The following is a 24,166-nucleotide window of genomic DNA, read 5'->3' as shown; positions in this document are numbered from 1 at the left end:
CTTATGGCCGTTATAGGAGGGGCTGAGAAGCGAGGTGGGGGCCAAAGACACCTTTCGTCGTTGGATTCGCTCATTCGCTCACTAGTCCAATGTACATGCAGCCTTACAGCGAACGCCTTTTTGGAGAACAGCCGCAGAACGAATCAATACGAGAGAATGACGGCGGAGGCTATGCTCTCGGCTCGGGGTGCCCGGTGTGAGGGGAATTCTCCAATTCCCTAGGGTTTTTATTTAGAAGAGCATTCCTGGTCTCTTTTCTATTTCCATCAACAGTCATCGTCGCCGTTGCAGTGGTCAGTGCGATATAAAAAAGATAGCCACCCAAAGATCCCCTCTTTTGCGCTCTTCAAAAGAGAACACAAGAGATACCAAAGGAAAAGCCCCTACCAAGCGAAGAATATCAATACCGAAACCCCACACTATGGAGTTTGACGACGAGATGGGCTATGGCGTTGCAGGGCCAGGCTCCTCGCGCTCAAATAGCAGACCTCCCCCCGCTTACGCTGTCGATCACCCCAGGATACCGTCAGACAGTTCTGGGAACAATTCAACACCAAATACCCCGGCAAAGTATACACTGTACTACCGGACAATCCATACGCACGGACGCGAGCTAAGCGTGTGCCCAGCGGCCTCATCCGAGGCCACGAGGCTGTCAAATCCTATGAGCAAGCACGCGAAGAATGTCGGAAGTCTGTAGATCGTATCATCAAGGAGTGCGAGCGCGTGAATCAGAAATACTCCGACCCGCACTTTGATATCGAGCGTGACTTGAAGTCTGGTCGGAGGCACTATCTTGATGGATTGGATAAGCCCAATCTGGAGATGAGGCCGCGGGGCGTGAAGAGAGTGACTGTTAGTTTGAATATGAATGCCTCCAAGCATAGCCAACTTTGTGTTTGCTAATACTTTCTACCCAGGAAATCTTCGAGAAGCCGCAATTCTTCGTCAATGGGCCTACCGCGTCGGATGTGCGACAGGGCTATGATGGAGACTGCTGGCTGATGGCTGCATTGTGTACCATGGGTAACAAAGAAGTTCTGATCAGAAAAATTTGTGTTGCTCGCAATGAGGAAGTTGGAATCTATGGCTTCGTTTTCCACCGAGGTAAGCTGCGAGCGTCCAAGGTCGTGTTTGACACGGTATCATGCTAATTCTGATTACTAGATGGTGAATGGCAGCAGTGCATTATTGATGACAAGTTGTATCTCCGCGCTGCTGATTATGATGAGTCTGTGGATGAGCGACCCATCTGGGACGACATCAACCGAACTGACACGGAGGAAGAGTACCGACGAGTCTGGCAAACAGGCTCGCGGGCGCTTTACTTCGCCCAGTGCGTGGATGACAACGAGACCTGGCTTCCGCTGCTTGAGAAAGCATTCGCGAAGGCCCATGGTGACTACTCCGCGATCGAGGGTGGCTTTGTTGGTGAAGCCCTCGAGGATCTCACCGGAGGCGTCACGTCCGAGGTGTTGTCCAGCAACATCCTGAATAAAGACCGCTTCTGGACTGAAGAACTTATGAAAGTCAACAAGGAGTTTTTGTTCGGCTGTGGAACTGGCTTGTTCTCGAACTGGTTAGACCCCAAGTACCGAGGACCCCCAAGAGACCGAAAAGGCATCTCGGAGGGCCACTCCTATTCCATAATGGAGGCGCGGGAAGAAAAGGGACAGCGGCTGTTGCGACTGAGGTAGGTCCATGAATCAAAGATTTGAAAGCAAAAAAAAGAAATGCCCAGCTAACAAATCCCAGGAACCCATGGGGCCACAAAGAATGGCATGGTGCCTGGGGTGATGGATCGAAAGAATGGACACCTGAGTGGATGAATACTCTTGGTCACAAATTTGGCAACGATGGCGTATGTATAGGCATCTTCTATACCCATTTCCATGGGCTAACGTGGCCTAGTTCTTCTGGATCAATTACAACGATCTCCTCAAGAAATACCAGCATTTCGACCGGACTCGACTTTTTGGAGAAGAGTGGACTATTACACAGCAATGGGCCACCTTGAATGTTCCCTGGTCTGCCGATTACCACAGCACTAAGTTCATGGTGGAAGTGACCAAGAGCGGACCGGTAGTCATTATTCTGTCCCAAGTACGTTTTGACACCATGTTGTATTACTTTACAGTGGCTAACAGACGTAGCTTGATAATCGTTATTTCAGAGGACTAGCTGGCGAGTACAGCTTCGTGCTCAAGTTCCGCTTGCAGAAAGCGGGAGAGGAGGATTATCTCGTTCGCAGTCATAGTAGCCATTTCATGGGCAGATCTGTGAACGCTGAGATCGACCTTGAGCCGGGTCGTTATCACGTCCTGATGAAAATCACGGCTTTCCGCCACGAAGATGTCGACTCAACTGAGCAGGCTGTCCAACAAATGGCCTCGACGAGAAGAGAAAAACTAGTCCAAGTTGGCCTTTCATACGATCTCGCTCATGCGAAAGGACTGGTGGGCGAGACAACGCAAGAAAAGCATCAACGAGAACTCTTCAAGGCATCAGAGCGCAAAAGACTCCGCGAAGAGACCAAGAAAAAGATGCAGAAAGACTGGATCCGCAATCAGAAACTGGATGCACGACATGCGCGCATGGAGGCAAGACGTGCGAACCAAACCCCTGGCAGCAGCTCCTACGGTCCCAATTCTGAAACAGACAGTATCCCCCAGATTCTGCCAGATAAATCCTTCCAAGATTCTCCTACCGATGCTGCCAGCGTCTCAAGTGACAATAGTGACCGTCGTGTCCCACGCCCGAATGGTGCCATCCCGACCATTCAATTCAACGGAGGAGAAGGACTCCATGAAAGGCACGCGAGCAGCGGCTGGCGACGTGGAACCGAGTCTCCACGTCTGAGTCTAGACACTCGCATTGCTACAGATGTGTTGGACCAGAATGACTTGGATTTGCTTGAAGGGTTCGAGTTTGACAGCGACCTCGATATGCCTCCCGAGGAGACAAATGTGAAGAGCAGACCTCCAATGGTAAACCATGATGAGCCTTTTGTTGATCCGTGGAATGCAGTCTGTGTGGTGGGTTTGAGGGTTTATTCCAAGGATCCGATGCTGAGCTTGCAGGTTGTCCGTCCTGTGCCAGAGGATGACACTGAGGCTCCGCTGGATCGGGATGACCCTGCTGCATCTGCAACCACTCCCAAGTGAGACCTGTGTACGTGGAGGGATTCTTGGACCAGTCAGCTTCCTATTTAGGGTGTGTTTCTTCTCATCGTTTTTGCCGTATTCAAATTGTAAAGCGATACACTACTATCCCTCGTCGTTGAATTGAATGATGCAGATATATAATATGTGATATTATAGCAATCCAATCTGTGATGCATTTTAAAAAGATCAGGTCTCGGAAATCGCAAACAAGTATGCTGATGTTCAATTGTTGCAATCCTCGCCAACTGATGAGAGACCGGGGCCTTAATTTCCAGGCACACACTGTCTTCGGATAACAAGGCCGACAACTCCATTCCTGACAAGTCTCATCAAACATCAAGTGCATACTTTGACGGTGCTATGCGAGCTATCATCTGCTCATGGCGCGGCATAAGCCTTCTCCGTCACCGCAGTAGAGGAGCTACTCGAATTTCCATCGCGTACTTTAGAGGCGCGCGATATTCTACCGCTTTATCCGAATGCACCGATGAGACAATCACCCTTCCTATCGGGAATAATGGTTCTATTTCTCTGCAGTAGGATATATCCCGATCTAAAGATCTAACTGCAGATTCTAATTTTATCCCTAGAATCACACGACCGAGCGCGTTGAGCCGGTCTCCCCAGGGGTCGCCTCCAGAAGGCCCAAATGTAATCCTCTATCTCCCACCAGGACCTTTATTCCAAAGAGATAATATAGATGTATCTCAAACAGATGGAGATTCAGTTCTTACAGTTGGTCCCCGATCGTCTGGCTACACAGCTTCACCGCAGCATGTCCTAGCATCCACAACGTCTGCATTGGTAGTCACAGTCAATTACCGTCTTGGGGAGATACAATCACCTGTCTCCTCATTTTCAGATCCAGACTCTAGCTCGAAAGAGCTAATCCAGGGCCCAGATCAATCCCTGGAATCAAAGAACTCCCAACCCACTTCTTACAAATACCCAACCCCCGTCCATGATACATTGGCTGGGTTCGATTGGATTCAAACCCATCTAAAGCCCGCCCGACTAGCTATCTGTGGCACGCACATCGGAGGGTCTTTAGCCCTCATGCTAGCGCTCACAGAAGCGCAATCCATACAAGCCGTCGCTGCTATGGAACCCATTTGCGACTGGCCAGGTCTGGACGAATACTGCACGCACGAGAGCACCTCCTCAAGTCCAGAGATAGACGAAAAAGAAGCACATGATTCTGCGGCGCCTGCAACAACAAGATCAAAACCAAAACACAAGCGCCGATCAAGAAAAAACCCCTCAGCACCGCCCGACTTAGTCCCCCTCCTACAAGCCCGCTCAAAGTTCTTCGCAACTCCAGAGCGCTGCTTTGACTCCTTCGCTTCGCCGATTCTCTTCCTTCGCTCCGCGGGCCGGGACGTCCCGCACACATTCCCTCAATATCTCACGGGCCCAGATTATCCCGTGCCCTTGTTGAGAACACGAAGCACAACTGCAGAGGAATACTCTTCATCGGACAGTTCGATCTGGGATCGAGATGTGTATCCCGATATAGACGCTGATGACATCGATGATATCGGCGCTACTGCTACGCGTCGCCGGAAGGCGCTTTCGCGCTGGCCGCCATATGGACTAGATTACGGCCTAAGTGGGAAGACGTGGTCTGGCTCTGAGGATGGAATCGGGCGGCTGGAGGTGAAGTTGCCTTTGGTTCAGGTATTTCTACGGGAAGACGGTGCTTGTTTGCCGTCTGAATTCGATACCTCATCTACGACTGAATTGAAGAAATCGCGGAAAGAGATGGGTAATGGGTCTACAGTTCTTGCAAAACAGGCCGATGAAATGGTCTCGGTTATGCGACGGGCTTGTTTCTGGGGCCGAGAGAAGGGGGTTGGAGAGCGGAGGGTCACTTTGTCCAGGGTTCGCGGGACTGACCATAATGCAGAAGAAGTGGGTGATTGGCTCAGGAATTTCTTCCAAGGAAGGATGGATGATATTGATTGATATTGCAATCAATATCTGATGGGGCAAAACTTTGGCGTGGACACTGGCAGACATGCCAATGTCGTTATATAAAGGTAGTACGCGGTATCTATAGATTCGCTGATGTCCTGAATGTGGTATAATCAGTGGTTTAGATGGCAAACCACCCTTTGACATATACATACCCCAGGCACCTGTATCCACAACCGATACACTAACAATTCGACATTGGCTACGAGCCTCTGTCATGCGTAGGCGTTCTGCTGCTACTACATAGCCAATCCGCTAGAATACTCTTTTTCTCTCGCATGATCCCGGTAGCCCTCGATAGCTTTGGGGGTCATGCATGTGCAGCACCATCATCACACACGTATAAATACTATCTGGACTTGGGGGCTTCCGTCACGCTTTGTAATGTATCTGTAGGGATATAGAGTGGTTACAATATGAATTTCTGAAGTTGGGGTAAACAGTCGGCTGGATATTTCAAATGAACAAGGAGGGCTCTTTTCATGGTGGCATTGATGTCCTCACATAGTCATCTGACTGCCACCAGCCATCAATATCCTCGAGGCCTGCGAGCATGGTTGGATCCTCGGGGAAAGGAGAAGGTATCTGGTTCGTATTATTGGCGGCATCGACACGCTGTGTCTCAGACACAAAGGGTATCTCCGAGTTGTGCATCCAGTCGAGATCATCTAGTTGCGCGTTGGGGATGGCGAAGGCTGGCGGCTGCTGCCGTTGGAAGACAGGTGGGCACTGATTCTGATAGCGAGAAGACGGAGGTTGGTTGGAAGCCACATGTGCAGTTGACTGCACATTGGGGGGCGATCCACCGCCAGTCAAACGAGACTTCTTCCGCGATCCATCAATGACCTGAGTGAAGGCTGCACGCCCATGCTGCACAGCTGGCTTCAAATTACTACTGCTTATCTGGCGTTTCGTCGCAGAGCCAGATCTGCGCATATTTGTTTGCCAGCGCCGTTGGAGGGTCACAAGGTAATCGCGTGTTCGTTTAGCGTTCTCAAACGATTGGCCCAGTTCGTCCAGAGCGCGGAAGCACAGGTTGAGATATGCCACCATATCTGCGTTGCGGGGCCATATCGGGCTGTCACCTGGTCTTTCGGGGCTCATTGGGGAACTGGATACTGTCACAAAAAGAAGCATGAGTGCTGCGCTGAATATGATCGCTACAACTTGGTTGTTCATGCGGCGGAATGTATAGTGCTTTTCGTAGAGCTGAAGTAGTCGTGCGATGGCAGTGGCTGATTCGACGCACATGCGTCGCGCATGATGATACCCGGGACCTTGACGAGGACTTCGAGGTTGGATGTAGCTTTTGGAGAGCCATGGGCGATGGAAGAAGATGATAATTTGGTGGTATTGCATACTGCGATGGATTGTTAGTAGGTTTTCTGCCACCTGGTATATCGAATTACCTACTGGAGCATCATCAAATGAGGCAATATTGGAGACGTATCATCGTCTAGATCGATCTCCAGGCTAGAGGAAAGATTGGCTTTCCAGGCGAATAAATCTTCAGTCACTTGATAGCAAATTCTTTGTAGATCGTGCCGAGAGATGTCGGAACACCCATACCTAGTCATATTAGCATTTTACCCAATAACACCATGAGAGCCACATACAATATATGACCAACTGGGGAAATCATCTCCCATAAATCAACAAACTGCCTACATATGAGATCAATGGGATTTTCCAAGGGCTTTTGAAGCGGTCCCCCAATAAATTGATGACCGTAGGGATGCCAGCTTTCTGTTCTTTCAGGGCAAAGAGTAGAAGCGGGTTTGGGGACGCCGATATCTCCAGCGTTCATGCGGAATGGACGACCCAAATAAAAGCCCCAAAAGCTTGTTATAATTAGGGATAGGATTCAAATGCAATATATGGGGCCTTGCTTACTGGTCTGCAACATAGCTTCCCCAAAATGTCGCACGGCGTACATCGGCCTCGAACTGGGTGATATCACCCTTATTAACGTATGCTGTCATGTCAAGGTGTAGACCAAGATCAAATGCTAGTCGCATCGACATTCCTATATAAGAATTAGATAACAACCCTAGATAGCTGTTGCGCCTCCCATGTATATGCTTACCGCTATACAGCCAACCTCGAGCATCTCGATTTGACGCGCCCTCATGACAGCTCATAATAACAAGAGCTTGGACCGTAGCAACACACGGAGAATCGAGTTCAATTTCCAAAAGCGCCTTAGCACGGTCTGCGAAGAATTCGGAGAGAGATTTGGGAAAAGTGATAAATGTGGGATGATAGCGTGCCTCGAAGGCACTACCAATCGCACACCTGCAACAAGTCAGCGAACCAAATTGAAAAAGGGATTTTCGTGATAAATTCACATTGCATTAGTTAAAACTTCCGAATAGAACGGAGTATCGTCAAATTCATTACGCCATTTAGATCGTGCAGTCATGTACATCTCTTTATCAACGACGTATGTACTGGGGTTTTGCCAGGTGAAATATAGCTCCACAAGATGATCTTCCAGGGCTTGATCAACGGGCTGACCAACGCGGAGATGGTTCAGAATATCCTGACCATCGTGGCGCACAGTTCGCGCATCTGGTCGTTGCCGTTGCTGAGTCGCAGACACATCGACCAGATTAAGATTGGACGTTGCACCGTAAAAGCGCAGATGACCATCGCCGGCAATCTTCAAAGTGCCAATTCGATGCGATAACTGCTCAATAACGTCATTCTCGGCTTCATCCTCTTCGCCACTGTCTGTTTCATTATCTCCCTCTTGGGGAAGTTGGACCAGCAAAAACCCTGCCTGTTGACCCATATCCATACCAACCTGGTCGTGATCTGGGGAAAATCCCGCATTGGTTGGAATCCCAGAAATCGCAGGAGCCGCCGGCCCCTGTCCTCCGCTGAGATTGGCATATATAGTATCGAGACTTTCAGCGGTTGGGAGTGTGAATCCCCAATGGACGAAGTTTTGATTGTCGGAAGCACCTCGGACCATTCCAAAGGGACTCCAGCTCTCGGGCGAGGGAAGTTGACCACTTGAGGGAGCGTTGAGCGCTTCAGATGTGCCAGCAGGGACGGGGTTTGCGGTCGGGGGTTGCCCCTTTACACTTACAGCAGGCGGGCACTGGGATGGAGATTGGCCTGTAATCACAGGAGGACTTTGTCTAGCCTGTGGTTGCTTCTCGTCTGGCACCGCTGAAGCTTGGGAGAATCCACGTGGGATCTGGAGAGTCTCCAGGACTTTATTCATACCAGCTTCATCCTCTGGTTTCATAGGTGGCGGCTGCAGCCCATTCTCTTGGATAAACTGACAAAGCTGATCGATTCTGGCCGAGAACAGTTCGGTTGCTGCTCGAAGCGATACTCTAGCGATCAGTGTTAGTGTGTGTAAATTGCATGCTAGATACCCCTTGGACCCGTGGAGCTGCTTGCGCATTTGCAAATCACGGAAACAATTGTACTTACTTGCGTTTGTCGTCCCCATGTTGATATTTACATTCTTTCCCTTTGCGCTGACAGTTTTGGCAGTGTGGAGTAGCTCCATCACACTGCGAGTAAATGACGCGTTAAATCACCTTTCCCCTACCACCCCGTCTCTTTGCCTCCAGACCTGGGGCACATACCCTAATCTTGCTCTCCCGACATGGCACACACGCGGTAGTGACATGTTTACGAGGTGCCTTTTTCAATTTCACAGGGTCGGGCGACATGATTCCGAAGTCCGAGGCCCTGACGATTGTCGCCAATGCCGAGCGCTTGTGGTGATTGGATGTACCCCCGCAGATGAGAGGGAAAAGGCCAAGTTTAATTCATCCTGTCTCGGTCTCAATGCTCGTAAAAAGCAAGTTATCAATTTGCTCGAAAATGTCCTGGGGGCGGGGGAGAAGGGCCCACTGGCGTTGGCCTATGGAAAAAAGGTGGGGGATAAGCAGAAGAAGGCCCAAGTGGTCAAGTGATATCCAATTTGTGGAGTAGAATATGTACATCGCGATTATTATGTATCTTAAATTGTCTACCAGTTGGAAGTGCGCTTGATCTTCTCGTTCTGCACCACCTCAATCCAATATCCATCGGGATCCAGGAGGAATGCGATGTTGTGCATCCGCCCGTCGCTCAAACGCTTCTTGAAGTTGACCTTCAGAGACTCGAAACGGTCGCACGCAGCTGGAAGGTCGTCCACAGAAATACCTGGTCTAAATTAGCAAACAATAACAGGAAGTCGTGTGATCATCCACTTACAGATGTGACCGAAACCTTGGGGCTCAGTGTTGCCGTTGTGGTAGACCGGGCCCTCTTGCTTCTCGGTGCCATAATTCCAAGTTAACTCCAAGAGACCTTCCCACTCGGCCACTCCATTCTTGCTGCCCTCCTTAATCTCCGGGTTGGATGCAGGGTATCCCAGGAAATACAAGTTGAACTTGTTCTCCGGGTTCTCGATAGTGCGGACCAAGGTCATACCCATCGATTCTTGGTAGAACTTCAAGCTAGCTTCGGCGTCCTTCACGCGCAACATAGTGTGGTTCAAACGGTAGCTACCGGGGTCGGTAGTGGTGCTGAGATCCTCATCGGCGCGACGAATGATCTCGACCCAGTATCCATCGGGATCCTTGGCGAAAGCGATATTGCGCATACGGCCCTCAGTCAGCTTCTTCTGGAAAGGATAGCCTGCATCCTCGATCCGCTTGCAAGCAGCCTCGATGTTATCGACTGAGATGGCAATGTGACCGAAGCCCCGGTGCGGCTCTGTGTTACCATTCACCACGCTGTAATTGGGATCGTTCTCGGTGCCATAGTTGTGAGTCAGTTCCAGTACGGCATTGCGATCGGTCCAGTGGCGATCACCTCCTTGGAGGGAGGCTGGGCCGTTATAAGCCAAGAAGTAGTTGCAGAACTTCCATTCGGGCATGTCGATCTTATTGACCAAGCTGAGGCCAAGGAACTCATAGAATTTCACCGATCGCTGCGGATCCTTGACCCGCATCATCGTGTCTGTAGTTCCCTCATTGTGTCAGTGTTGTTTGATGAGTTGCGCGGGGTCCACGAACGGTTGAGCTTATAGGTGGAGGTATCGGTAGCCATGGTTGCTAGTGATCCTAGGAGACTGTTAATAATTGGCTAGCTGAACTGGATATGGATTGGACTGACTGATTGGCACAAAGAATCTCTGCTTGAGGATCCCAGGGGAAAGACGAGCGAACATTGAGGGGGCGATGGAGGGGCAAAAAAAACACGACAGCTTTTGTCAGCCGTGAGGAGACTGTGGGGCCAGGTGACGCTATATCGAGGTTGCTACGGAGTACATGGGGTTTACAGCGGAGAGACGATCGATGGACTGGGAATCTTCATGGCTACATTCTTAATCGGGGCTTGACTATACCAATTAGTACCGGGGCAGGTCTAAGAAGCTGTATGTGAATTGCAAACCGGACCTTGACACCTAAGGAGAAGTATGATTAAGGCAATACAGATCGAAATGCAGGCATTGTCTGATCCCTAGTCCAATGAGATGCAACAACTAGATTCGATTCTCATCTGTAACACGATGCCCAAGTACTGCCCATCGAGGGCGATCAGTCGAGGTTGTATACTCCGTCCAGCGATCCAACGTCATGCGGGACTCCACCAAAACGGTTGGCATCTCCAATTCCTCTTCTCTCCCTCAACCCAACCTGAACACAACCTGAACACGACCTGAACACCACGTCTTAAGCCCACCCAATTCCTCCGATTCGCCCAGGTTCGTGGATCTCTTCTTGCATTTTCCTCCACACACCTCTTCCCCGCCCCCGGTTGATCCCTTTCCCACCATTGGCTTTCATCTTCACAGCTTCGTGTCCCAGTCCAAGCGGTATCTCGAGATCTTTTGCTTGTGGACTTTCTTATACTGCCGCGCTTAGCACTCGGCTCCTATCCTCCTATTCTTCTCCCAATCAAATTCCCGCCCATGCACCTGATACGTCTCTGTTTGCCCGACCGTCGGTGTGTTGCTGTCGCGGAGCCGCCTCATACCCCATGACACCTGTCGTACGGGCCTTCATAAAGATGTCTCTCCCTGGCACTTTTCTCTGTGCCACCGGACGGGACTGAAATTGTCCTGGCTTTTCATTTGGGCTGAAAAGACCAAATGCGCATTGAGTCAACGCGTCCGAAACGCTACATGCCCCCCCTCCTTCCCCATCTTCTGCCTGCTCAAGCCCCCGCTATGAGAATATTGCCTTTTACCCTTCCATTCTCTGTTCATTGATCTTATTGTTACTGTGGGGGAATAAACATACGCCACGTTATCTTAGCGTGCGAAGTCTGTATCCGTGGATGTGAAGATGGCTGAATGCGAACCTCCTCCAGTCCCCGGTCTCTCTTACTCGATATCCGATTGCTCTTCGACGACTACATCTAGCTCCTCTACCTCACAAGATCCCTTTGAACCGACCTTCCTCCCCTACTGGGCCCGTTACAAGACAAAGTGCGCCCAGAACCTCCTAGACTACTCTGACGAACCGATCGAGTACGACCACGAAGACGAGGACTATCGCGATAATTGCTTCTTCTTTCCAGAAGACAGTTCGTGGACACCGCCAAAAGAGTGCGCTTCGGGGACAAAACATATACCAATTCAGGAGGAACCCGAGATTCGGGAGGAATACAAATCATTGGCAGATCACACCAAAGCCGACACCGACACCATGATTCCCGGTCTCCCAGATATCAAGATGCTAGACGCAGAAGCGCTAAGCGACCTCCTGGAAGATAACCTCTCCCCACCGGAGATCACAACGATCATGTATGGGTCCTGAGCTTTCATCGCAAGAATACAGCTAATGACGATGTTTCACATAGTGTCTTCGCAACGAACGGCGCCGTTTTCGCCCACGGCTCCTCCCTCTCCTCGCGCCAACTGCGCAACCTCAGCGCTACATACGGCGCTGCTTACACATGCTACGCCAAGACTGCCTCAAGCGGCAATCTGACAGGCGTGAACCCAGCGAGCCATCCTTCATCCTACGTAACCGCAAAGTCCATATCGCTAGGTGACGTGGGCTCAATCGTCTTCGAACTTGGCGACTCCGTCGCGGTGGTAACCCGAATCGCAGACAAAGTGCTCGTAGCAGCTGTTGGTCCGTCCAGACTCGATGCGCCGGAGCCAAACGGCGCGATTAACGCCGATTCCCTCGCAACCGATGGTTTTGCCGATGTTGGTAATGGGACATCGACCCCCGAGGGCTCACAGGGTGATGGCTCGCGTGCACTAGCCACTTCTGTATCTCTAAATCCTCCAAACGGCCACGGCGACCCGCAATTCGAGGTCGATCGAAGCGCCGATCTCGCGCGTCTCTCCAGCCTCAACCTTTCCGCATCACCGGCTGTTTTACTTGCGCTGGAGTCTAAATGCGCAGCACTAGGGCGGTTCCTCGGAGAAAAACTAAATGATCTGGAAAGTCCGGAGGATTTCTGATGCAGCGAGAAAACATCAACAGCGATATATCTTAGGGATGAATACATGGTGTGGAGAGATGTTTACCTAGGCTACGCCATGGATGTTTCCAGTGCGAGCTGTAGAATGATTCGACACAAATATACCAGCTTTGTGTATTCGATAGTTGGAGGATATCGTATCTAATTAGCGTTGGTATCTAATTTTAGGAATTCGATTTAACGTGAAAGGAAATTCATTAGATATATATCATGTTTAACCAAGGAGATGCATCAAACCTATACACATAGATGCAACGCTCCACTCCAGGGCGGGATGCGATGCACATGTCGAATAGTTATGTATACGGGCAACACAAGTCTGCAAGCCCGAAGAACCAGAACAAAAAGCCGATCAAGCCGAGAAGAAATCATCTTAGGACTTCTCAACAGCAGAGCCACCAGGAGCGGTGTGGAAGTGGCTGGTCGTGCTGGCAGTACGGCTAACGCCGACAGTCGGGCTGGCAGCCGCGGCGTCCTTCGCATCGGCAGAAGCAGCAGCCTGGCTGTTCGCCATCTCCTTCTCGGCGTAGTTGGGCGGGTAGCCGGCGGCATCGGCGGCGACAGGAGAGGCAACAGCCGGGGAGGTGGCGGTGGGCGTGGCAGCCGCCGAGGGGACATGAGCGGGGGCGCGGGTAGCATCCTTGATAACGGACCACCACTGCTCCGCGTCCTTGGCGGAGTGAGCCTTGAAGTAGAGCTCGGTGTTTGTGTGGAAGGCGTTACCGATCTTTCCACTGGAGATGTCCTTGCCCTTGACGTTGAACTTGACACCGTCGATGGCGCCGACGATGCAGTCGGGCAGGTACAGCGAGAGTTCTGGGGTGGGATCGCGACGGAAGTCGTCGTTGTCCTTGAACTCGTGCAGGTAGCGCGCCGGGGTGACGACGTAGTAGCCGGAGTTGTAGCCCTTGATGACGGCGCGGGAGCGACGCTCGAGGGAGCCCTCGATGAGGGGCTGGGTGGAGCGGTGGTTCATGTTGGGGAAGGTGATGCTGGCGAAGGTGCGCGGGGGGAGTCTGGGTTGACGAGGGTTGCGTCGTTGCGGACGCAGAAGTTGACCCATTCGAAGTCCGGTGGGATGCGCTGCGCGGTGCCGAGGATGTCGGCGTACATGGCGCGTTGGCGCTCCAGCTGGCCGCCCATGTGCTGGTGGAATTGGTCCAGGGAGCCTTGGACGGTTTGCAGGACGTGGGCTTCGAATTGCTGGAAGGAGTTCTGCACGGCGAGGATGTCCTGGCGGTGGTTGTTCTCCTCGTTGACTTGGTTGTTGAGGCGGTGGTTGATGCCGCGCTTGAGGAGGTAGGGATCGTGGTGCTGCTCGATCTTGTTGGAGGCGGCTGCGTCGAAGGCAGCGGAGTTCTGGCCCAGGAGCTCGATGTGCTTCTGGGTCAGGCCGCGGGCTTTTTCGACGGCTTTGGCGCCCTTGGATGCGCCAGTGTTGAGCTCCTTGGACTTGTTCTTGACCTCTTTGTGCAGGCGTTCGAGGGTGGGGAGCACGGCGACCTTCAGGTTCTTTTCGCCTTCCAGGTACATGTTCACCATGCCCTGGGTGTTGTTACGGATGTTCTCGAAGAGACCAGCCACGCCGCCCTCGCTGGCGCTGAAGTGGTGGCCCTCCCTGAGAGGCTCGTTCACGGACTATTCTCGTTTGTCAGTTCCGGTTGCCCCGGCCTAGTGAAAAATATACTAACCTTCAAGATCTTCTCATAATCCTTGGATTGGGACTTCTGCACCTTGGCGGTAGCAGAGAAATACTCCTCCAAGTATCCGATCATGTGCTTCCAGGCCTGGAGACGCTCAAGCAGGAGAGTGGTGGTCTAAAACAAGCGCACTGTTAGCCCCAAGCTCCTCCCCCAATCTTCGAGACACCACATCGCGGATACACACCTCACTGCTATCAGTTTGAGGGATAGCCTCATCGTCACTCATAGAAGTACGACGAGTGAATCCGCTGCTCACGGTCCCAGACCGCTGAGGCAGCGTAACCTCCGCGGGGCTCGCTGCAGTAGACATTTCAGAGGAACGGCGGGGTAATGCAAATTATAGCTCAGGGAGTAACAAGTGTCAACAACCAGCAATCGAAACCAAAATTGTCCAACCACTGCCAAAAGCGCGACTGGAGAAAGATGGCACAGCTCAATGAATGATCAAGGATTGTCAGGTATGAGTGTTGAAGACTAAAATCGAGGGGAGTTAGCGCTAGTCTCTAGCCGGACTAGTTAGCACAGCACATCCATTATGAAGCGCTGTGAACAGACTCACACGGGAGCGATTTAATCTAACAGTGTCCACAATGTGGGATTGTCTAGCAGATCAAAGCGAGAGGGCCATTCTTAACCGATCGGCATACACCAATGACCTCACCATGCCCCTCGTTCATCACGAGAAGTTACTGTAACCGATGGACCTCACCGTGGCTTGCGCGCTGCCCAGATTTCTCGGTTAATTCAAAGTCATTTCAGGTGGCATGTTAATGCAAAATAGAGTGTACATTGTCTTCCCCTCGAGTACACTGCCCTCGAACGTGCATTACAGTGCTCACAGATCTCGGCTTAGAGACTCGGTAACTACATGTTTAGTGTAAGTATAGGTCAACTCTAACCAGAGCTACCCAGAGCTAATATACCGTGCATAAAATGTATAAAACTGACACATCACAAGTGGCACAGGCCATGTGCTCCCAACGTTCATCAATTGAATGCGAAACAAGACAATTGACGCCGGAACAACTAGAATGCGCAGGTGTACCTCCATGGTAGGAGGTAGGTACATACATTACCTAATTCGATCTACAGCTGTTTTCCTAATTGGGATATGATATCATCAAATTGTAAAATCAAATTTGTTGAGCATTGAAGACTGAAGTCGTAATCGACTCAAATTAAGTACATGCGCTCAAAGTTTCGTATGCATGGCTCATTCTGATGGGCATAGTTTCAATGCCATGCAGCTGGTTCATATCGGGTCTCATTCGTAACGCAGAAAAAAAAAAGCAAAGAGAAACAAAGCACCACGTGCGACCATGGAAATATCCCCGTCTATGACCGAACGCCAGTAGAAGGAAAAGCAGAGGGAAAGGAAGGGAGTAAAAAGTGGTAAGAAGTGAAACATGCCGCTGGTGAAAGATAGAAAAAAAAGAGGAACAATGCTGCGTGAAGGGGGTCCGAGATTGACCCGAAGACTCGAAAAAGTGGCTGATGCTGGGGGTTGTCCGTGAGCGTTCGTAGAAGGGGAGAATGAGGCGAGAGTGAGAGAAGGCGGAAGAGGAAGAGAAGAGGAAGGAGAAGAGGAAGGAAAAGAGGAAGAAGAAGGAGAGATTCGCGACGATCTCACGGTCCAGCACCGGTCCAGAGGGAAAAGGGTTTGTCGTAAAGAATGCGGGAGATCATGAGTCGGTGAAAGTATCCTGGCCGCACATCATGTTCTGGAGCGAGCTTGTGCAAGCCTAAGTCTGCGATCCTCATCGTCAGCATGGGTGCCGCGGGAGTGGAAGAAGCCGGGACGGTGCTGCACCTCTAGTGGAGTGGCAACCCCGCTTGTACGGCCGCTACGAATATGAGCCTGCTGAGGGGACTGCGGGACTGACAGAGTGGGGAGGCTGCTGGCAATCACGGCATTGTAATCAGGAAGACCAGAGTCGTGGGGACGCACGGCACAGCGCACGGCAGTTGAATAGCTGGGGACCCGACTGAGACTTTCCACTTCGGCGTACTGGGGGTGGAAGGGAGTGACCATGCCAGAGGGAAGGACTTCGTGATCCACCTCGTCGGATGGACGCCGGGAGAATTCTGGACTACCATGGCTGTGCGAGTTCGATCCGGAAGACGGCCCAAAGTATTCATTGGGAACGCCCAATTGACGGTGAATGCTATGCCCGTCGGTGGGCGAATGAGATCCATGCATTGCGTCGCCGGGAGTGACTGCATGCTGGCGAGGGCTTGCGTTCAGGTTAACGAGACGATGATGCAGTGCCGAAGCCGAGATATCAGTACTAGTCAGCGCATTCATAGATGCAAGGTTCTCAGACGATATGTTACGACTGAGAGGAGTGAATGGAGTGCCTGGGCCACTACCAGGGCCTGGTGTACGATAGCCATTGGGATCTACCTCGCTATACAGCTGATCGAACATGTGCTCTCCATAAAGCGGGGGTGCCTGGTGCGCAAAATCATCCACGGCGATCCGGGTAGACTGGGGGCTTTGCCTGAGAAGATTGTTGTTATCGTCAATGGGGATGTGAGGGGAGATGTAAATCGAGACTGGAAGCGTGGCCCGGAGCTGGATTGGATGATTAGTGTTGCGAAAAGTGGTCAGTGATTTCCCCTCGTACGTACCTCACTAACGTGGCCGTCAGGGTTGTGCAGCTGAATGCGGAACTTCAACTTGTGGCGGACTTTGATTCCCTTGGTATCTGTGTCCTGCAGACAGCGGGTCAATGTTTGAGGCATCTCTAGGATACGCGTGCACTGATATCCCTCCGCCGATTCATCGATGATTTCAATGTTGTCCTCGTCCAACTGATGCTCGTCGGTCAGGATTGTCCTGGTGACCTTGTACGTGTTGCGAATGGCGTCGGGATCTTCCGGATTCAGAGTAAGGTCGTGACTTTCGAGCAACTGTGAGGTAATTTGACCGATCCGAAGACCCTTGAGCAGGGGAATCAACTTAAACTCGACGTGAATGGAAGTTCCGAAGACGATGGCTTTCGTCGGGGTACTGATGGAGTATTCGATCTTGTTGGGCCAGATGTTCTCTACCGACTGCGGGGCTGTTAGCTATACTTGAGGCCATCAATTATCTGGCTGATTCAAGCTTACCATTGCATGCGAAAGCTCCAGAGCACTGGGATCCAGAGTACGGATGATTCGGAGCGGTTTGCGCGCGGTGATGTCCTTGACGTATTTGCGTCCAATCTCCGCCTTGAAGCGGTACATCACCCATGTTTCGGCAAGACCTTCGACGCTCTCGGGCATAGAGCCCTCCAGCACCACATCAAATGGGTATTCATAGTTGCCCGCAGGAAGAACCTCCGTCTTTCCCTTGGCTAGCTCGCGGAATGTCCACTTTTTGTCATAGAACACACGTTCGCGCCATGACTTACGGCCACCGGCTGCTGCACTGGACGGGTGGTTCCAGCTGTGGAAATGATTCGTCAGTGGAAGCTTCTGCAGGATCTGAATCGGTACATACCAAACTCTGGACATGCCCGTCAGTTGCAGCTTGAGGTGTTTAATGGTGAGCGGCTCGGACAAGCACAGGACCACAGTGCCCCGCAAATGAGCACTGGCGGCTTCGTGCTCACCACCGCGGAAGACAACATATTCGTCGTTCAGTCTGGGAGGAAATCAGATATGTTCATGCCGCTAAGCTGCAGGTCCCCCACTCACCTGATGTCGAAATACTTGGCGCTGCTGGCGCTCCCGCCACCGCTGAAGAAGCTGAGAGCCATTTCGAGAATTTGCCCACGGCGAGAGGGCGGAACAGTGAGGGAAAGCAGAGAAAAAGCAATATGGACAGGAGAAAGAGCAAGAGACAAAGGTTAAGAGCAATGTGTAAGTTATGACACAACGTATTTTTCCGTTTTTTCACTATCGCGCTGATCTACCGGGACATGGCCAGATACGCCTGGTCCGACTCTCGCGGGTCCCACTGTCAAGACGAGTGGAGTTGTGCCGTTTCCGGCGTTGCTTGCGATTTTCCTTTTTTTTTTAATTCGATTTTTATTTTCGGAGATGATGCGATGGGACTAAGCCTTGGATTCGCGGTTGATGATCTATGCTGCCTTATATTGAAGGGCTGAAGGAAAATGAATCGAGGCAAGCACAAGAGGCCCTCAGGGCCTTTTAAATCGCGACGAAGAATCTCACCAGATTCTAACTGGTCCATCATAGTGAATGAGTGCCTGGCATTTTACGTCAGCGCTATCATATGAAGGTCAAATCGCATCTTGCCCTATACACCTCCCAAGGTGGTTGTCATGATTGTGTTATTCATTGAGTCACTATTCGGTTGACTTTCATGCGTGAATCGCTTGATATGGGTTGAATATGCGAATAAATCTCAAGCGCTTCGTAGAGGAAGCCATTTACCAACTCGTCCTCATCTCCGGGGTCTTCATTTACCCATTTTATCCGTCATGCCATACCTCGGATCACCTTGGTCGCGTGGATGTGAGGTCTTCTAGAATGCAGCACCACACATCTCCTTGTCAAGCCATACAATAGCAAAATCCTGCCAAAAAGGCTTTTAGCTCGCAACTATCTCCCTATTTAGCGGTGTATCTCCATGTACATCTAGGCGCCCGAGTACTTTGTACACGTACATATAGCCAAGGCGGCAGATACGCATTCCCCCAATCGTGGCTCGGGCGTCGCTCGACGCCTCGGCTCTTGATGGCACCACTGACATCAAGAGCGGCCTCGGATTTAGAGGCTCGTCCTTCAGCTGCTTACTCTTTTTGGGCTCCTCGTTCAGCTGCTTATTCTTGTTGGGCCCTTTATTCCGCCATGCTAAAACAACATCGGGGACTCCGGTGCTGCTCAGACATACTAGGAAGACCAGGTACAGACTCACGAAAAAGACCCTGTTTCCTGCAGACAATGAAAGTCGGCAGATGCTGATCCATGCGATCTATATGTACCTAGGTACATACATACTCCCCTTTGAGTTTGAGGTGGCACGCTTGGCTTATCTTTAAAGGCTTCGGGAACATTCGGAAATATCCGCTCATCGAACACTCAAGCTTGACATCACTGTCCCTGATGAGCATTGCGGTAAGAGCGGGAACCTGTATGACTATCCACTCCGTTGGCAGCGGCGTGGCGAAGTGATAGGCTCTCCGTGATTCAGGGATATTGATTACATTTTCCAAGGGTCAAACAAACGATAAAGAAAAGATACACAAACTGCTAGTGGAGCTAACCGTGGCATCCACTTCTGACCTCCATTACTATTTGTATATCGTTTACAACATAGGTACCCCCTACACAACAGCCAATCCATGATCACCGTTGAACCCTGTCGACGCAGCACTCGGCCTGCTCCCGACCGTGCCGATCGTGGGCCTCTTCGGGATGCAAATCGAACTCGGGCTTCACCGGATCGGAATCCCGACCGTGTGCCGATACAATATCTACCCGAGCGTCTGTGCTGTTGATTATAGCCCTTCGGTGTGATATTTGGGCTTTATCGCCTTTCTTGGGACTGCGTCTTTTTTTTCATTTTTTTTCAAAGCACCCACCTTTCAGATTGCCACCCAAGAATCAACATGGGCTCAACGGCAAGCTAATTGTTTGATCTAACCATGGAAGCTCATAGCTTTGTTGGCTCGAAGGTCTAGAGCCCCCTTTGGCAGTGCCATCTAGGTACGGAGTCCTCCGTACCTACTAGCGAGACAGCTCAATCACGCTATATGCTGCACTAGTGCATACAGGGTGTTATAGCGCAGCGATCGTCGAATTCTAGAAACCGAACCCAGATAAATGTCTCAAAATCTGCAATCTATGTTGTACAAATTAGAGGAGCTTCAAGATTTCCTAGCCCCACTGCGACAAGCAGATCGACGGTGAACTTTTTCAGGGTCTCCACTGTTCAACTGCTCCTGTTCGAGCAGCCGGTGTGAGTTCCAGAACTTCACCTTTCAGGTTCGGATTGCATCATCCCGGCCAATGTCAGGGCTGTGGGACTCTTCGGTGTATAATGCGTAGTATGTACCTGAATTGATGGGAACAGGCCTGTCGTCAGCATGACTGACCTATTATCTCTAAGGTACGCGTCTTGGTGCATGTAGTGATGTGTCATTCGCCTACATACATGTAGGTACGAAGTACGGAGTACTGAGTACTGAGTACGTGTCTACATGCATCTGCAACCAAGTCACACAACAGCGCAACGCATACTGTGGAACTGATGTGCCTGTAAAACAACGCTTGAGACCTACATGTACAATATAGATATGCAAGGACCAAGCCACATCGTTGAACCCACACAACCCTGAAACACAATACGTGCAGCCAATACCACAACATCTATAAATGACAGCCAAGCTTATCAGCGCAATTGATATTCACCGAAATTGCCAGATAAGACCTGCCAGACAGTGGGACCCAGGGTCTTTACCAATTGCCAGCTCGAGAGATATCGCACGCGAGAGATCCGACCCACCTAAAAAATCAGACAAAAAAACCACATGGCTGGAAAAAGCAATCCGTGGATAAGGCAATTCAGGCGTCGGATAAATATACAACGAGACGAGGGATAAATCAAAGAGAAAAAGCCCATGTTAACGGGTAACCTTGCCAAAACATCTTTTGCCGGTTATTCCTGTGCCGAGATGCAAGACATGATTCTTATTTTGCCGGTGATCGCCCGGAGGTCGCAATGTCTAGAGCGGGAACTAAAAGAGATCAGGTTATGCCAAGAAAAGAATTTTCGCACTGAGGGTATCGGATTTATGCACCTGGTAAGGCTGGGGCCCTGATTCGGCTGAATCGGGTTTACCGGTGATCTAGATCTGGTCCTCCGGTCTGATCGGGCTTCATGAGAGTTATGCCGAATGAACATACTAGCACATACTCAATTCCTATACGGAGTATTCTAGACACTATTTACCTCTTAGATGAAATCAATTTACTATTGCAATCTAACTCTGTAGTATATCGTCGCCGAATGCCCGGAAATGCCCGATAACGCCAATTTATCGGCTATGTTGAAATAGCTTCGTACTCTGAGTCGCCGTGTCACCCCGACACCAAGACCCTAGTCAGACTAGGAAGGCATAAAGCGCCGCTTCTTGTGCGCCATTCGGCGTCCTTCGGCTACTCAAATAAGCTATTACGAGCTGGAAATTGCGAAATCCGGACGGCGTTGAGTAATGCTCTGCTCGGCTTCATGTGAACATCTTGGTGAGTGGATCGGAGGAATGACTCCAACTCCGAATACACTGCGATGCTTTTGATGAGACTACTCCGGGCTCAATATATTGGCTTCAGTAGAGCTAGGGGCCGAAAGTGTTTCAATCGCGTTGTAGTGTGGCGGGTTCTTCTAAACCGAGATATATTGGTGGTTTGTCACCAGGGGGAAAAAGAAGTTACAACCCTACTTGTAGGGATCTTTTGGGACTTCCTGACCAATGCGATCAAGCTCTATTCACCAGATCTTCCACAATGGAATTAATCGAGGATTTTCCCCACAAGTGAACACAGATTCGAGGACATGTACTGGGTTAACATTCCAGTTAAGTGGGCTGAAAACAGCATTGTGGGAGCAACCTTCGAAGCTGAGCACATGGCGCACACGACACAAGTATTTCTTTCTCGTAATCAACCTACTTCTCTGCTAATTCGATTTCTGGGTCAAAGTAACCAGAAAATAACAAGGAAACCGTACAGATGAACAGTATGAACAGGACTTGCGCTGTATTCTTTCAAGGTTCAATCAGGGAACCGTTTTAGGTTAGTGCTCTTGGTGAGCTTAAATCAAGGATCGACCATTAGACTTTTTTGGGAGAAGAGATTTGAGGTCATGTTCTAAATATATCATGCTGGAATAATGGGCCTTCTGGTGGTGATGTCAAGAGGGCCTTGTAGGAACCGCGTCAATCCTTAAGGTTGGTGAAAAGCACAATGTAACATCAAAATTAGAAAAACATCCACTTGACCCACACTATGCTTTTACTCAATGAATATAAGCAACGTTGGTGCGGAGTACACCGAATAAGATTGAAAAAGGCCTGGGCCAAGTATTATGTTCACTAGCAAACACATGATTAATCACACCAAAAGCACAAAAAGAATATATGAGATCGCAATGCAAGTTAAAGCCAATCGGCTAGAGCTGAGCTGCAAGTCATCTAGACATCATTCTGGAGAACCTGGGGGGTCCAGAGAGAATCAAGTGGGTCGAAGGAGGTAGTAGGAGTTGTGTCGTCAACGCTCGTGCGCCACGAGGTCTATGATAGGCGCAGCCGGGAAATAGGGCAATAGACATGATGGCGAATGACGAAGATCTGGAGCACCGGAATACCCTCCAGACTAATCTGCCATTCGAAATTAAGATTGAGTGGGGCGTAGTTCTCGCTCAAAAGGCAATGACATCCCAGCAGAACAGGGCAATGGGGCAATGGCAGAATCAAACATTGTCAATTCGAGTCTTGGTCCAGCAAGGGTATCGAATATCGAGGAGGGCACAGATGAGCGGCGACAAGGGAAAATACGGGCGCAAGGACAGCGATAGCCCTTCAGAAGATCCACCCAATAATGATATAGAGCACGATACCAGCGGCGATGCACATGCCCGCAATTTTCAGGACCGCAACAGTGTCGCCTTGTTTCGCCATCCGTGTGAGTCGAGTGGCGCTGCCTTTCAGATTTGTCGAGAAGGAGGAGAATACATCGCTCTAACCCATATTGTCAGTCGTAAGGTAACAATATGAGGACGCCAACCATAAAAGTCTCGGGAATCTTATAAGAAACAAGCATCCCCACCGACATATGATCGGGTCGCAAAGGATAGATTGAGACGTACCGTGTGGTCAAGGGTATCCTGATCCCGTGCGTTATCGTGAATATCAATGGTCACTGATCGGAGAGCCGAGACCTTGGAGGATAGCGAATTGAGGAGCGCATTATTCTGCCTGGTTCAAAGTGTCAGCTGTCGAACCATGTAACACGCAAGGAATGATCCCAACAAAGCAAGTCCTTTTGGAGGGACTTGCTATGGGACAAGGTGGAGAAAGGGGACATACTGCTCACGTTCGTAGGCGTCACTCATTTTGAATATGTTCAAGTTCTTTTCGAACGGTTGCCGGGATTGTATGCAGAGAGCGATGTTAAGCTTGTCGGAATTGAAAGATCAACCCCAGAAAATGAGTGAGAGGCGTGTGGCCAACAGCTTCAGGAATCGGAGCCGACGTCAGTCCAGTGACAGATCACATGACCACCGATCATCAGCGCATGGCTTTGGGCACTCAACTCACTGTGCGATTTTCATTGTTTTGAAATAGAAATATTCAGAGACTTCCTGTTCTGCCTTTTCTCTAATATTGGATGAATCATGCTCTATAATTCCCGCATATCTATATCATATATGGAGTACAGCGCGCGTACTTTACCTTGTAGCTTGAGCTTTGACTCGGGCCCACTTATATCGAAATCCTAATCCGAGATCCATGTGTGTAGATATTTCCACCTGCTTTTTACAAGATTTACTAGAAAGCATTAATAGCAATGTTCTGAGTATGATCGTATTAGGTAGATAGTATTTGGTGAGCGTGTTGGTATCGTAGCACATCGGTGCCCAGACCGTAGATTCAATGACCTAGGTTTCTATTATAATCCCATATAAGTTCCCTTTCAGGTGAGTGCTATAGACACAGAGATATTACGCTCATAGGTATATAGGCTCAAGAGCTTCTCATGTACGGGGTAAAGCAACCGAGAGCTCAAACTGGGGGTATACTAGCATATCACGTGACCCCATCGGCGGCCGGACTGAGATCTACTTGGAGAAGAGCACTGGCAACGGAGATAGGGAAGCCCCACCTGGCAGCAGGAAGATGATCTGTATAGCTACTG

At 50.4% G+C, this 24,166-nt stretch overlaps 7 protein-coding genes across 7 annotated transcripts; 3 read left to right on the top strand and 4 right to left on the bottom strand.

Moving 5' to 3' along the window:
- Positions 1–421: 421 nt before the first annotated feature.
- On the top strand, positions 422–3,164 carry N7457_008127 (uncharacterized protein; the record flags this gene model as incomplete). Its single annotated transcript, XM_057179170.1, has 7 exons — positions 422–451; positions 520–855; positions 921–1,107; positions 1,168–1,693; positions 1,756–1,861; positions 1,912–2,107; positions 2,182–3,164. 7 exons carry the CDS (start codon positions 422–424, stop codon positions 3,162–3,164), a joined length of 2,364 nt encoding a protein of 787 aa, XP_057027556.1.
- A 1,056-nt stretch (positions 3,165–4,220) lies between these two features.
- N7457_008126 (uncharacterized protein) lies at positions 4,221–5,129 on the top strand (the record flags this gene model as incomplete). Its single annotated transcript, XM_057179169.1, has 1 exon — positions 4,221–5,129. The coding sequence occupies one exon, from the start codon at positions 4,221–4,223 to the stop codon at positions 5,127–5,129; it is 909 nt and encodes a 302-aa protein (XP_057027555.1).
- A 489-nt stretch (positions 5,130–5,618) lies between these two features.
- N7457_008125 (transcription factor domain-containing protein) lies at positions 5,619–10,320 on the bottom strand (the record flags this gene model as incomplete). Its single annotated transcript, XM_057179168.1, has 12 exons — positions 5,619–6,498; positions 6,552–6,707; positions 6,755–6,979; positions 7,032–7,164; positions 7,225–7,433; positions 7,487–8,485; positions 8,528–8,668; positions 8,775–8,849; positions 9,137–9,308; positions 9,360–10,109; positions 10,166–10,213; positions 10,266–10,320. The coding sequence occupies 12 exons, from the start codon at positions 10,318–10,320 to the stop codon at positions 5,619–5,621; spliced, it is 3,843 nt and encodes a 1,280-aa protein (XP_057027554.1).
- Positions 10,321–11,410: 1,090 nt separating this feature from the next.
- N7457_008124 (uncharacterized protein) lies at positions 11,411–12,573 on the top strand (the record flags this gene model as incomplete). Its single annotated transcript, XM_057179167.1, has 2 exons — positions 11,411–11,901; positions 11,958–12,573. Coding segments are annotated over 2 exons (1,107 nt in total), but the record flags the coding sequence as incomplete, so codon positions are not given.
- Positions 12,574–12,966: 393 nt separating this feature from the next.
- Positions 12,967–14,606, bottom strand: N7457_008123 (PH domain protein; the record flags this gene model as incomplete). The annotated part of the gene is made up of 4 exons (XM_057179166.1): positions 12,967–13,548; positions 13,620–14,231; positions 14,285–14,410; positions 14,481–14,606. 4 exons carry the CDS (start codon positions 14,604–14,606, stop codon positions 12,967–12,969), a joined length of 1,446 nt encoding a protein of 481 aa, XP_057027552.1.
- Positions 14,607–16,010: 1,404 nt separating this feature from the next.
- N7457_008122 (arrestin family protein) lies at positions 16,011–18,042 on the bottom strand (the record flags this gene model as incomplete). Its single annotated transcript, XM_057179165.1, has 5 exons — positions 16,011–16,871; positions 16,928–17,353; positions 17,411–17,729; positions 17,784–17,927; positions 17,981–18,042. 5 exons carry the CDS (start codon positions 18,040–18,042, stop codon positions 16,011–16,013), a joined length of 1,812 nt encoding a protein of 603 aa, XP_057027551.1.
- A 4,788-nt stretch (positions 18,043–22,830) lies between these two features.
- N7457_008121 (SNARE domain- containing protein) lies at positions 22,831–23,363 on the bottom strand (the record flags this gene model as incomplete). The annotated part of the gene is made up of 3 exons (XM_057179164.1): positions 22,831–22,989; positions 23,118–23,226; positions 23,338–23,363. 3 exons carry the CDS (start codon positions 23,361–23,363, stop codon positions 22,831–22,833), a joined length of 294 nt encoding a protein of 97 aa, XP_057027550.1.
- Positions 23,364–24,166: the final 803 nt, after the last annotated feature.

Source organism: Penicillium paradoxum, assembly GCF_028828445.1.
Source record: "Penicillium paradoxum strain IBT 22861 chromosome Unknown utg000007l_segment0_segment0, whole genome shotgun sequence".
In the NCBI taxonomy this organism is placed as follows: Eukaryota; Fungi; Ascomycota; class Eurotiomycetes; order Eurotiales; family Aspergillaceae; genus Penicillium; species Penicillium paradoxum.
Note: the sequence above shows the minus strand (reverse complement) of the source record. Positions and strands in the feature narration are given on the sequence as shown.